This window comes from Podarcis cretensis, assembly GCF_951804945.1.
Source record: "Podarcis cretensis genome assembly, chromosome: 9".
In the NCBI taxonomy this organism is placed as follows: domain Eukaryota; kingdom Metazoa; phylum Chordata; class Lepidosauria; order Squamata; family Lacertidae; genus Podarcis; species Podarcis cretensis.
In genome coordinates, this window is record NC_137178.1 from 58,847,608 (window position 1) to 58,861,501 (window position 13,894).

General features: G+C 40.6%; 1 protein-coding gene across 2 annotated transcripts in view; it reads right to left on the minus strand.

Annotated features, from left to right (window-relative positions):
• The window catches only part of MTUS1 (microtubule associated scaffold protein 1), a 118,164-nt gene that overhangs the window by 74,190 nt on the left and 30,080 nt on the right, over positions 1-13,894 (minus strand). The window contains exons 3-4 of one of the 2 annotated variants that reach the window (XM_079989634.1): positions 12,558-12,744; positions 2,839-3,024 (exon numbers count right to left, since the gene is read on the minus strand). In XM_079989634.1, coding sequence (XP_079845760.1) covers positions 2,839-3,024; positions 12,558-12,744 — 373 coding nt within the window. The remainder of the gene's footprint in view (positions 1-2,838; positions 3,025-12,557; positions 12,745-13,894) is intronic. The other variant, XM_079989635.1, reaches the window with a different exon arrangement.

Genomic DNA, 13,894 nt, shown 5'->3' on the forward strand with positions numbered 1-13,894 from the left:
TACCTCTCCCCCACATGAACTAGCCCAGACCCTACAGCCTTCATCAGAGGCATTTTTCTGTGTGCCACATCCAAAAAAGGTGCAAAGGGTGGAGATATGAGAACAAGCTTCTTCAGTAGTGGTTCCCAGTCTATGGAATGCTCTCCATGTCTGGCACCATCACTGTCCGTTTTGAGGCACCAGGCTAAGCCCAGTAGACCTGAAGGAGCGTCTCCACCCCCACTGTTCAGCCCGGACACTGAGGTCCAGCGCCGAGGGCCTTCTGGCAGTTCCCTCACTGCGCGGTTACAGAGAACCAGGCAGAGGGCCTTCTTGGTAGTGGTGCCCACCCCGTAGAACACCCTCCCATCAGATGTCAAGGAAATAAACAATTATCTGACTATTAGAAGACATCTGAAGGCAGCCCTGTTTAGGGAAGTTTTTAATGTTTGATGTTTTATTGTTTTTTTAATATTCTGTTGCCAGATGGGTGGGGTAGAAATATTATTATTATCATCAACCCACACTTTGGGGGCATGTGGAGAGGGGGGAGGACTAGTCCTTACTGTATTCTTGGATGGTACATAGTTTAAATTTGGTTTTTAATTGATATTATTCATTTATATTTTATTTTGTTCAAGTCACTTCAGCAGACCCCCCCCCAAAGGGGCTAATAATGAAAATAATAATGCTGTTCTGGTACAAGTCATTCATAAGGCAGCCTTTTTCTTTCTTCCTCATCTCATTGCCCTCTCCAGCATATCTGAAACACCATCTCTGACTATAGCATAAGAACAGTTCTATTGAAAACTCTGCATAAACTCAGTTTCAACCATGCTGAAGGGAAGGCAGTTTCCTTAAAACCGGTGGTGGCAGCTGGTGGGCAGGGGTTGGGGGGGGTAAGAGAAAGAAAAACAGCCCAATTTCAAAACACACACACACTGCAGAAACTACATTTAAAAAGAGAGAGAGTGAGAGAAAATGACATAAAGCATTGGGCACACAAAGCAACAGAATTGTTACTTTCCACTTGCTTTAAGAAAAAGGTCGTTTTACAGATATGCACCGTTGTTTTTTTAAATCCCAACCGCTTTGCTGAACAAGCATCTTACTTTGACCTTAGAATGCTCCAAAAATGTATCAGTGTAAGATTGTATGGTGTCTCCCATGGGCTGTTGATGCGTCTGATTCCAAACTGCGCTCAGTAAAGTCATACATTCACACACACACAAACACACACATTTGGGAAGGAGTGGGTGTGAAATTAAGTCTGAAATAAAAAAGGGGGGGAGAAAGGATGCAATATCCAAACAACAAAGCTCTACAGTTGGAAATGCATTCGGCTAAAATATCCCCCAGATTTTATTACGGCTCTAGACGGCAGGTCAGGCTTACATTTGTTAGACAGAAACCGAACACATTCATCCTCCTCCCCCTCTCCCTAAATCACAATTTTAAAAAGCAATGCAGAATTAACACATGCAGAATTAACACATTCATTTTATTCAATAAGTCAACACATTCTGCTCCTGAATATACACACACATATATATTTTTTAAAAAGGATGATCACCTACTTCTTCTCCCAGTAAATGTGGCTAACAAAGGGATTATACAAAAGCTGTAAGATCCCACTACCAGCAAGGTCAATAAGGTAATATCGCAGTGGCTCCTTGAATCTGCCGGTGGCGTTAGGGTAGAATTGGTGAAAATATGAGGAGAAAAGTCAGTTTCTGTGCAACTGCGAAGTCCTCCTGGTATAGTCATTTAAAATGATCAAAGCAAGCTCAAAGCCCGAAAGACTGCAGCCATGTTCAACCCTCTCTCGTATTCCCCACGCTTGCTCTTAGTGAATTAGAGTGGAAAAAAATTGTAAGCTTCAAGGCAGGAGACAAAACAGATTAAGCCAACTAGCCATCAAGCTAAGAAAGAGTCGTCAATTAATCTGAAAAGGAGACCACCACATTTCTTTGTTATGAAGCAAAAAGACCTCCCCTTTGTTACGAGCAGAGTATAAGAAAAAAACGGAACAGAGCATTTACAACCTCCTTAGGTGAGTCAGGCACCGTAGTAAACTGTGCAGCCAAAAAAAAACCCCAACATGGCTGTCTGTTCAGAGCCAATCTGTTTGTAGGAGAGATGAATGCTGCAAAATTTAAATGTTTTTTTAAAGAAAATAATACACAGGAAATATTTGTTTTAAAGGAAAGAGGAAGTAAAGGGAAATGCAATAAACCTTTTTTTTAAAAAAGCTATGCTGCAGTTTGCCTCCTCAGCTCAACAAGGTTTTAGCATAATATCTCTCCTCTCCACATAGAAGATTTGAGCGGCTTCAATATGTAGCACCATTGCTACACCCCCCCCCCCAAAAAAAAATCTCTACAGTTTAAGGCAGTATCAAAGCAGGCAACAGTTAAGCTTTGTCAGGAGGCTGTTTAGTATTAATTCCTTAATGGTACTTAAACGGCATGCTTGTAAAAATTGGTCTAAGCTCGTAAGCAGCAACTTATTTGAAAGCCTAACAAAACGAAGACACCTGCTGTAAAATCAGAAAGGAACAATGTTGTACATAAAGACCACGTACTACAATGAAAGCTAGTCTTAAACCACAAGTTATTTCTATCGCCATTGGTGGATTGTGTTGCCTGCTCAGTGACATAGGTACACATTTGCAAACATCAGGGGGTCCAACAACATGAGCATTTTCCAGTTATTGTTTTCCACCTGTTATTTAGGATAACATTGCAAGGATGAGGACAGCCACAACACCATCAGTGCCATAAGGACAGACTTAAGCCGTTTAGGGTTTTATTCAATTTTTTTTTTCTAAAGAGATGGATTAACAAAAAAATGACTTACAATTATTGCTGCGTGTACTTTGGTCACTCTGAGTGCTACTGACAGAGGAAATGCTAGGTGTTCTCCGTATTCCTTGTCCTTTGACAGGCACTTTTGATTTGGGACTCGGCTTAGCAGAACTGGTCCAAGATCCTGGCAAGGCTTTCACAGATGCAAGCCTCCCCTTGGGAGAACACGTTTCTGTTCCTGCCAGCATAAAAAGGAAGCGAGTCACTAACAAAGATTACAAAAGTAGTAATCTCTAAAACAGTTTTTAAAAAATAAAATAGAAAGCATTGCTTTTGTCTCATTAAGGCATTAGTAAGCTGGGGAGATCTACATACGTTAGAATACATATCATGATGTGGCAGAAGCTAAAAATCATGACAGCTAACAGGTGTGATTCTGGAGAGCTGTTTGTGTTAAAATGTCCCAAAATAAGGATGTACAATGTAGGCAAATATCAGCATCTATCACATTGTTTCCTGTTCTTTCCGCAAGAAGCTCGGAGTGGCATACCTAGGCGGTCTCATTTTATCTTACAAATACCCTGCAAGATAAGGTAGAAGATAACGAACTGAAATGACTGTATGAGGGTCTGAATGTAGGCTCCCCAGCCAGTATTTTCTAAAAGGCATTTTCAGTGGCAAGGACATTTTCAGCACAACTCCTGTAACTCAAGCCTCCACACCATTCTGGCTGGGTTTGGAACCCACAACCCAACCCGCACACACCTTTCTTGAATGCACCACCAGTTTCTTAAATGCACCACCAGTTATTGATCATTTCTGAGAAACAGTCCTAAGGACCAGAAGTGGGCTTGGAGATATTTGCAAAAGTGTAGGTTTTAACCCGTTCTGGGGGGTAGGTGTGCAGATTCAAGAGCTCTGTGCCAACTCTATGAGACTTCAGGGAGTTTAGAGATTGGCAAGAAGCACTGCTGCTCACCGGAGGGGAATTGTTAGAAATGATGGCATTTCATGCCCTGAAAGTCTCCTGCAAAATCATCAGCTGCCCAATTCCATTTTTAAGTCAGCCGGTTAAAAGATTAGTTCTGTTTGAGAGACAGAATCTCAAAAGCACAAATTTGGCAAAGGCGATTAAAACACACACACACACACACACACACACACACACACACACACAAAACACAATGCCGCCAAATCTCAACACCAGATGGCACTATAAGATAGCATAGGAACCCTAATAGCTTTTGCAGTTTTACTTACCACTTGAATTTGTTTTTATTTATACTTTTCATTTTACAACCAACACCAAACACAGATTCAAATTATTCCACACATCATATTTTGACTTCCCTCCCCCCGCTTTCTGTGGTTTCCTATATCTATACTTTTTACTGCATTTCCAAGTTAACCCTATTTATTATTTATCCCAGATAATCAATATATGTTTTCTGTCACTGCATATTTTCACTTTAATCCTAATGTCTGAATTTATTTATTTTTTTTGTAAATATTCAACAAACGGTTTCCATTCTATATTAACAAGTTTATCATCTTTGTTTCTTATTCTTCCGGTAAGTTTCACCATTTCTGAGTATTCTAAATAGCTTCTGTTGCCATTCTTCTTTGGTTAGAACATTTTCTTCTTTCCATCTTTGGGCAAAAGTCACTCGAGTGGCAGTGGTCACATACATAAATATATTTTGATATTGCTTAGGTAACTCTAGTCCCATAATTCCCAAAAGAAAAGCCTCTACCACTTGAATTTTGTTAACTAGTTGTTTTAACGTAAACAACTTGAACAGATCAAGTAAAAAAGGAGTTACTAGACAAGACAGGACTCTTAATTGAGAAAAAGGTCAAATACCTAGGAGTGTAATTTACACCCAAAAATATAAATATATTTAAAGACAATTATATTTAAATATGGACAGGAATTAAGAGAAATTTGGAAGTATGAACCTCTCATTGTTGGGAAGAATATCAGTTATTAAGATGGGTGTGCTATCAAAAATGCTGTTTTTATTTTGAACAGATCCATTGAACAGAATGCTTCAAGGAGTGGCAAAGAGACATTACGAGATTTGTCTGGCAGGGGGAAAAACCAAGAATAAAATATGTTACTAGTGGATCTAAAAAAAAAAAAAAAAAGACCAAAAAAACCACCGGGGGGGGGGGAGAGTCCAGACAGCTATTTCATTGTTTTTTCTCCCTACATTCTAAACTGACTTTATCCAAGTAAACCATCATCAAATGAGTGGACAGTGAACCCTGCTGTTGGAAAAATAGAAAGCACAAGTAGAATGCATGACTAAAAAAGGACACTACATCAACTGTAATACAGTGGTACCTCGAGTTAAGTACTTAATTTATTCCGGAGGTCTGTTCTTAACTTGAAGCACCACTTTAGCTAATGGGGCCTCCCGCTGCCACCGCGCCACCGAAGAACGGTTTCTGTTCTCATCCTGAAACAAAGTTCTTAACCTGAGGTAATATTTCTGGGTTAGTGGAGTCTGTAACCTGAAGCGTATGTAACCCGAGTTACCACTGTATAGCATTGGTGTAGAAGCCCCCAAGAGAGGGTGGGTTTTAATCCCCTCCCTCCTACCACCAGTTTCCTCAAAAATCCACTCTAAGATGCTATGTGCTTCAGGAACAAAGTTATTATGGGTGCATATAACAAGATCAATAGCACTTTTAAAAATAATAAGAAGATTATATGGATTTGTTTTACCAATGCTGCATCTAAAAAAACCCCAAAAACCATACACACATGATGGATGTCGTGGAAGCTGACGGAAAATGGAACCACACAAGTATCAGCAAACATGACTGGTAGGAATTGTATATCAGAAACAGGTGCATGACCAATTTTAAATGCATTTATTTTGGACAAGCTTCATCCTAATACTAATTAAAATAAGGGTCCTGTTTCTAGTCTATTGATGCATCAGACCATGGGGATAGGGTAGAAACTCACTGTATGAGCAACCTTATTCAGAGATCTTATTCTCTCTGGATTCAAGCCCTGGCAAAAAATAGTTATGGGTGACAAAAAACCAAAACAAAACCCCCAAATCGCCTAGATTAAACTCTAATGGTTTACATGGGCTATTTTGACTGTTGTTAACATTTTTTTAAAATCTTGGCAGCCACTGGACTTTCAGCCCCTCATCATGCAAACAGGCATCACAATATCCTTTGGCAAGGAATAGAGAAAGATTGATGAGACTTCTTAACTTATGAGCTTATCAAATGCTTCCAAACTTTTGACATCTGGATGAAGAGGATTAGTCATTAGGTTTGATGGGGGAAATTTCCCTGTGTTCATCCCATTTTAGAGTTTTTTCTTGCTGGTGGCAGTGCAATAGATTCAGTTTCCAGATAAGAAACACCAAGGTGTGCAACAGATCAACCGAAGCTTTCTCTGTCCAAATCTTGAAAGGAGAATATGAAATTGATGTTTGAGAAATGCAATACTTACACTATTTCAGCACCTTAGTCAGGGCAGAACTTTTTAGGTAGCTGCCGATCATAATTTATTTCCTCCTGCAATACAGTCCACCGCAATCAGGCTTACTTCATTGTTTATGATGCTGATAGCTAACTTTACTTTCTCAGAAATGCTGATGAGAACCTAAGCCATCCTTTGGACAATAATGAGAAATGATATACAGATGCACTTAGGTGACTTATAGTGTTGCATCCTAGGATGTGATCTGCTAAGGGCTTTGCAAAGATTTTTAATTTGCTCTTTTGCTTCTACTAAAGTCAGCATTTTGAATATAACTAATATACAGTGGTACCTCAGGTTACATACACTTCAGGTTACAGACTCCGCTAACCCAGAAATAGGTTAAGAACTTTGCTTCAAGATGAGAACAGAAATCGTGCTCCGGCGGCGCAGCAGCAGCAGGAGACCCCATTAGCTAAAGTGGTGCTTCAGGTTAAGTACGGACCTCCGGAACAAATAAAGTACTTAACCTGAGGTACCACTGTATTTGGTGACAGTAAATATATAACTGGACTAGACAAATACTAATTGAGACCTAGTCTAGACATGCAATCGCATGCATCTCCTCCTACTTTTTTCCAAGCCAAAAGCAAACCTTGGAAGGCTTTAAATTTCAGAAGAGGAATGTGGAGGGAGGACCACTTATTTCCCCCCAGCTGATTTTCCATCCAAGGGAAAGAGATAAAGTCCTTATATCTTTCCCCTCCACAGGCAGAAAAGTAGCTAGAAGGGACCATTTCAAACAGAAAAATCAGGGGGAAAGACTACACAACCCACCACACACACAAAAATCCAATTCACAGCCTCCCTAAGCCACTTTTTTTAAAAAAAAAAAAAAAAAAGATAAGGAAAGATAAACACCACATGTCTAGTTTTGGCCACAGTTTAAGCCAAACTGTTCGGCCATCATGAAAGAATGAATTACAGGCAACATTATCAAAAGTCAGATGACATGCTTGGATTTAATTCCTCTCAGTTTACTTTGTAAAGGATGGCAACTGAAACCCAAACCACATTTAAAGGGTTTGTTGCTAGCAGTGCAAAGCTTGATGGCAGTATAAGCAGGGGGCGTGTGTGTTATTTTTTAAGTCAACTTTAAACAGAGAACACTATTTGCCTACTCAAGTAGGATGTGCAGAAACTGCTTCTCAAAGAACCCCGCAACAAACTGTGCACACATCTACCATAGGAGAGTACTTAGCCCAAGGCAGAGTATACATCTCTCCTGCATCACTTTTATCACTGGATATGCATTATCCGCAGCCACCATTCTGTGGCTCAGTGCTCAGCACACAGTAAGGAAGGGTCTGTCCATTTTGGTTCTCTCAGTTTCTCATTCCCCGCCCCCAATCTTAAATTCAGTTCTCATCATTTTGCAGTGACTTGCAAGAAAAACCTGCACTAAAAAGTTAGTGGATTTTTCTTTTTTTAAAAAAATAATTTTTATTAAATTTCATATTTCCAAATTAAACACATCAAATCCTAACACATTTTTATATGCAGTTTTTACTGAAGTACCGGTACACACTTTTGCAAGCAAGTTTCCTCCAATATGATGCATTTTGTAAGCTATTTTTACTAATATTTTCATTTTTATGCACACTTTCGCTCCCCCTAAAAGATATGCATTTTTAATACATTCGTTGGAGAACTGCATTGAGCAAGTGTGAATTTCAAAGGATAGCTGTGTTTCAGTTCACATATCATTTCAGAAAGTGTGAATTTGATAGATTTGGCTTTAAATTCATATCAAATAAATTTCTCCTCCATCTCTAGCACAGAAGCTAGCTATGATGTCTACACAGCCTGGGCTCTGCCCTTTCTTCTTTCCAGTGTTGAACTAGATCACGGGTGTCAAACACAAGGGACCTCGTCATGTGGCCCGTGTAGCCGCCGCCGGCCGCCAGCCTTCACCTTTTATTCTCACCTCTTTTTTTTTGACACAAGAAAGCCGCCTTTTCAGCACATGCGCGGCAGCCTACAAGCCAGAGAACATCTGCCCTCTAGCAGCGCCGGCCGTTCTACACAGGAAACCTCCACTTTACATGCATTCAGGAAACGTCCACTTGTTTTAGACAGAAGCAAAAAACAATTCTATCCAACCAAATATGATGCTAAGTTCCACTGCTGTTTTTAAATGACTTCTGCCTTTTATGATTTGCCATTAAATTTAGAGGTATCTTCTCTCCTCATCCATGTCCTTTAGCCAGTTCTCTGCTGCTGAACAACATTCAACAGGTGTTGATTCCCCACATTTTATGATGATGTAAACAGATTTTATCTTGTTTGTAGCCTTGTTGTGCACTGCTTAGACACGATGGTATTAAGCCAGGCATGTCCAAAGTCCATTCTGGGGGCCTAATCCGTCCCGCTGGTTGGTTTAATCCAGTCTATCTCCTTCAACTTCAACTTTGGTTGGCCCTCACGCATGTTCATTTCATCAAATCTGGCCCTCTTTGAAAAAAGTTTGGGCACCCCTGAACTAGATGCCCTTTAATACTTAGGTGAAATTAAAGGAAGATGGACACTTGCTCAGCCACAGTACGAAAAAAGCAAACGAGTCAAAACATGAAGGCTGCACATTGAGAAGTGGCCTTTCTTCTCTCCACCAGTATGAAAGGGACTCCCATTCCACAACTGAGCTGTGTGCTAAGCAGACCCAGAAGTGTGTCTGGCCTGTCACCTTCTAGCATTTCAGCCTTTAGCAAGGGAAGTAGAATAGCACACCTTGGAACTGAGGGGTTATAATTGGAGGCTCGCCTCCCACAAGTGCTTAAACATCCACAACTGACTATTTTTAAAAGAAACACTGGGAATGGCTTTAGCCTTCCTAGGCACTCCACCTTCAGAAAGGATATGAACAACAAAAAGAACACAATAACAATTAAAGTTGTTTTAATTAATCCATAAAAATTGACTCCATTCCCAATTCATGGAAGTTTTGCCCTGCCACAGGATCCTTTCTGGAAGAGGAATTTGACAAACAGAGCAGGGGATGATCCCTTAATTATTCACATGGCTACTGTAAAGCCTCACAGACGATGGGGTTTTGGTTCCTGAATGTACAAGCCTCACTTCTTTGAGCTTACTCAAACCCTTCCTGCCAGACTCACCTTAGTGGAAAGAACAGCTAAAATTATACTAATGCAAATATTTTCTCCCCTGCATCAAGTATGTTTTAAGCCTTACGTCAATAAATGTATTACAGTCGTACATCGGAAGTAGAACAGAATCCGTTCCAGAAGTCTGTTTGATTTCCAAACTGCGGCTTCTGATTGGCTGCAGGAAGCTCCTGCAGCCAATCGGAAGTCAAAGAAGCCCTGTCGGACATTTGCCTTTGTTAAGTTGTTGGTGAACATATCAGACGACACAGCAATTCTCCAAACAGCTCTTGTTTATTCACAGGTCAGAACAGAACTGAACTGAAGGGTTCAGCCAGCCTGCTTATATAGCGCTCCAGTACAACGTAACTGTAACAACTTTCTGTAACTATCCAATCACTGAACGTCACTTTCGATCCCTTATATGGAAATGTGGACCTGAACTATCTACAGTATCCCCCTGCTGGCCCAGGGTGAGAACTTCAGTACATAACAGCCTTCCAAAAGAACATCTGAAAACCGGAACACTCACTTCCAGTTTCTGTTCATTCAGAAGCCAGAATGTTCGACTCCCAAGGCATTCGGGAGCCAAGGTACAACTGTATTATGTAATAATAATAATAATAATAATAATAATAATAATGTAATAATACTGCAGGGAAACAGAAACCATAAGTGCCTTCTGCTTTTGGCTCTGTCACATCTCCAACCTCCTGTCCTCCCCAAAACAGGAGCAATGGAAGATGGTATGGAGGATATATTTTTTCCAGATATGTAAGTGTGACTATGACTTGGTATGGAGAGACAGGAAATTCATGGCACTCAAGAATTCCCTGACAATTTTGTCATGTATATGCTGTGGTCTTGTCAAGCCACAATTCAGGCTCTTAAGAATGACTCAGATAATCTATAGTTGGCTTGCAACCAAGCATGACCTTTGGCACCTATGCTAAATGACAAAGTATTTGTTCAAAGCCCTATTTCATGTTTCTTTTTTATATAATCATGGATAAAGCATTCTGTACAGTGACAAGACTCTGTTCCAGACATGCTTAAAGCTTTTCCATCCCTCAAGGCTCGCCAATGTGATGCAAAGAAAAGTTCTTGATATTAAGAAAGAGGAGAACATTTTAGCAGCTTGGAATTCCACTTACATTAAGTGAGGAAAAAGTGTGCTATGCCAGTAGCAGCTAGCTCTGAAACTGAAACTAAGACACTCACCCATCATTATCACTAACCCGATAATGATTACTCAGATAAAAAGCCTTTAAGAACAGAAAATTGGGAAGTCTCCAGAAAGACTTGACTGCGTACAAGTAAGATTTTATTCTAGCTAGACTCAATGGACACCAAGAACTTGCTTTTTCTATGTTGCATATTTTCCCCTCTCTGAAAAGCACTGCCTGAGAAACTCTCTCCTCCAGACACAAGTTAACTGAAACTGGGTGGATTTTGTGAAGTTATAAATTACTGTTTTGAAAGAGCAAAAAAACCTTTCCTTTTTTCTTTCAGCATGCTTACCTCCCACTAAATAGGATTTTGTATGTATGGAAGCATAAAAAAGTTGCATTGAAGAACCATAAAAGCAACAACACCCAGCTTTACAAAAGAGCTCACATGAAAAATAAAAACTGAGAAATCATTTTTCAGATCACCAGAACTTTGTTTATACATAACAAACTTACGTTAGTTTGGGTTGTTTCTCACTTTAAAGAGGGTGGGAAAGTCAGGACAATTAAAACTGGTTTTTCTGGGTAACAAGTCGTTTGCATGTTTTTAAAATGATGGTATGTTTTCTAAATTAACTTTACATGTCCAGACTGACTTTTTAGTTTGCAATTCTTAGAACAGGTGTGGGCAGAAGATAGTTCAGGATCTACTGGTACATCCCTAGTGATTGGCAGGGGCTTCCAATTCCCAATTGTTTAGCAATAGCAACAGCAACACAATGACATTTCCACCCCACTGCAGCCTACATTAGGCTGCCAAAATGAGCTAGGGGTAACTAGGAGTGAACATGCGTGAAAGGGCTCAGTTCTGGTGATGAAAACAGATCCCTAGGCTCAGAATGTGCTGTGCTTTCATTCTATGTCTTTTGCATCTGGCCGTGTTTGGTGGATCTTGGGGTTCCAATAAGAGAAAGCGGAGCCAATGAGACTGGAGACTTGCTAAAGATAGTCAATTGATGGGTACACGTGTATACATTTAAGGTGTTTGTTTTTATTCTATAAAATGAAACCCCAGGTCCACAATCAGAACTCCAGCATACAGGGAGCAGCTTTATTCACTTTCCCTTCAAATTGTTGTCCCAGCAAATGAGCCTATTATCCTCCCCATGAGAGAAGCTAACATTGGCAGCAACGATAAACTTCCGACTTTGCATAAATGCCATATTTGGAAGAAAAGTAGTTAATTGGGACCATGGCATAGTAGGAAAGCCCACATGCCACAATCCTGGTACCGATGGGGGGCTTACAACTAGATAAATGCACAAGGCTTAAATACACAAGATACTTTAAAAGCATGCACACATGACCGGGCTCCGGGGCAAACCACACAGCCTCCTTAGTGTGCCACTACTGCTATAAAATACTCTGCATTTCCCCAACTCCAGCACCAGTAGTCACACAAGCTTATATGAACAAGGGAAAGAAGACCACATAATTGCCACTAGAATAATCTGAGCTCTGCGGAGATTGTGGAAATGGCTGAAAAGCGAGTATGCTGTAATTGGGAGTTTGTGGTCTCATGACCAAAGTCCATTTGCACAGACCCCAGCACACGGCAGCAGCAGATACATGACCCATCCACTCCTCGGAGCAGGTTTGCTACTTCCAAAGAACTGCCATGCCCAGGGAGAGGGGGAGTTCCAAGTAAAGGACAGTCAACTACTACAGATCAAAGCAGAATAAAACCTCCCATTTCTTCTTCGTGGAACAGGGTTAGAAGTTCGTGCATTCTGCAGCTGAAAAGTCAAAATTGAGGAGATGCAGGGGAGGGGAGGGGAGGGGAGGGGAGATGACCAGCAGTGACTTGGCATCAACATTGACATGCAGGAAGGATTTCGCACAGGCACAGGATTCCAAAATCGGGCTACTTGCAATGCACTGTCATGGGAGATTCCACACAAAACAGGCAACTAACAAAAGTGTTTCTCACCAGAATTTGACGACAGGACTGCTCTTGCTCTTGGAGGAGATAAAATTTTAGATGCGTGGCCATTTTTGCTGTCACTTCCTCTCCTGGAGTGGAATGCAATCTTGGAGGCCGGCATATTCCTCACGGCAACAGGCCTGTCCTTGGGTAAACTTTGTCCTTGGGTTGCCTCTGCTTTAGGCAAAGAAACCTATATGATTCAGGAGCATGGGGGGGGGGGGGTAAAAAACAACAACAACAAGCAGTCATGATCAAACTACAAAGTGAATCTATAAGCAATATAGATAGATATATATATAATTAGCCTCACTTTAATGCGGAGCATTAAGGTAATAATGGAGAGAGGCTAATGGAGAATCATTGGATTGAACATGAACTTAAGGCTTGTCTCAAATTAAAGAGTATCCCAACATCAACAGGCAAACATTTGTCCTGCTGACAGCCACCCACATGCTCTAATTTAGAAAGACAGAACAGCTGTGGTCAAAAGATTATGGACATCACTTCTGGTATTTAATTATGATATGAAGTTTTTTTTAAAAAAATGTATTGCATGAAAGTGTAAGCTCCCCTGCTTCTACAAGGATCAGGGGAACTGCTCAAATGAAATTTTTGGGGGAGATGTTAAAAGGGTGTTAAGAGATGCCATTGAACAAGAGCTAAGATAATAGTTGACATTAGCCCTCTTCAGGTGCACAGCCTGAACATGTGAAGGACAAAATGTGCGTAGGTAGTCATGCAACCACACAACATCCCCATCATCCCTCTGTGCACCTGTCCCACCCCACCCCACTCCTCACCGAGAGAGCCTTCTCGGTAGTGGCGCCCGCCCTGTGGAACGCCCTTCCAGCAGATGTCAAAGCAATAAACAACTACCTGACATTCAGAAGACATCTTAAGGCAGCCCTGTTTAGGGAAGTTTTTAACGTGTGATATTTTACTGTATTTTTGGTTTTTATGGAAGCCGCCCAGAGTGGCTGGGGAGGCCCAGCCAGATGGGCGGGGTATAAATAATAAATTATTATTATTATTATTATTATTATTATTATTATTATTTGCTTTGCTCTAAAAGCCTCAAGTCAAAACCTCCAATCCAGAGGGAAAAGCATGAAACCAATGCAGGAGTTGAAACAGATTTCCTACATGAGTAGTCCTTCACTCATAACATTATTATTTCAGTATTATCATCTTGCTTAAGAATTTGTGAATTAAAAGACAGATTGTAGCTTTATGCAAACCTACTAGTGGAGTCGAGGAAGGTAATTTTCTCACTCAGTGGTCCTGTTTAGAAGCAGGGATCCAAACGTTTTGGTTTGGCTTTGTAACAAGCCACAATTTGC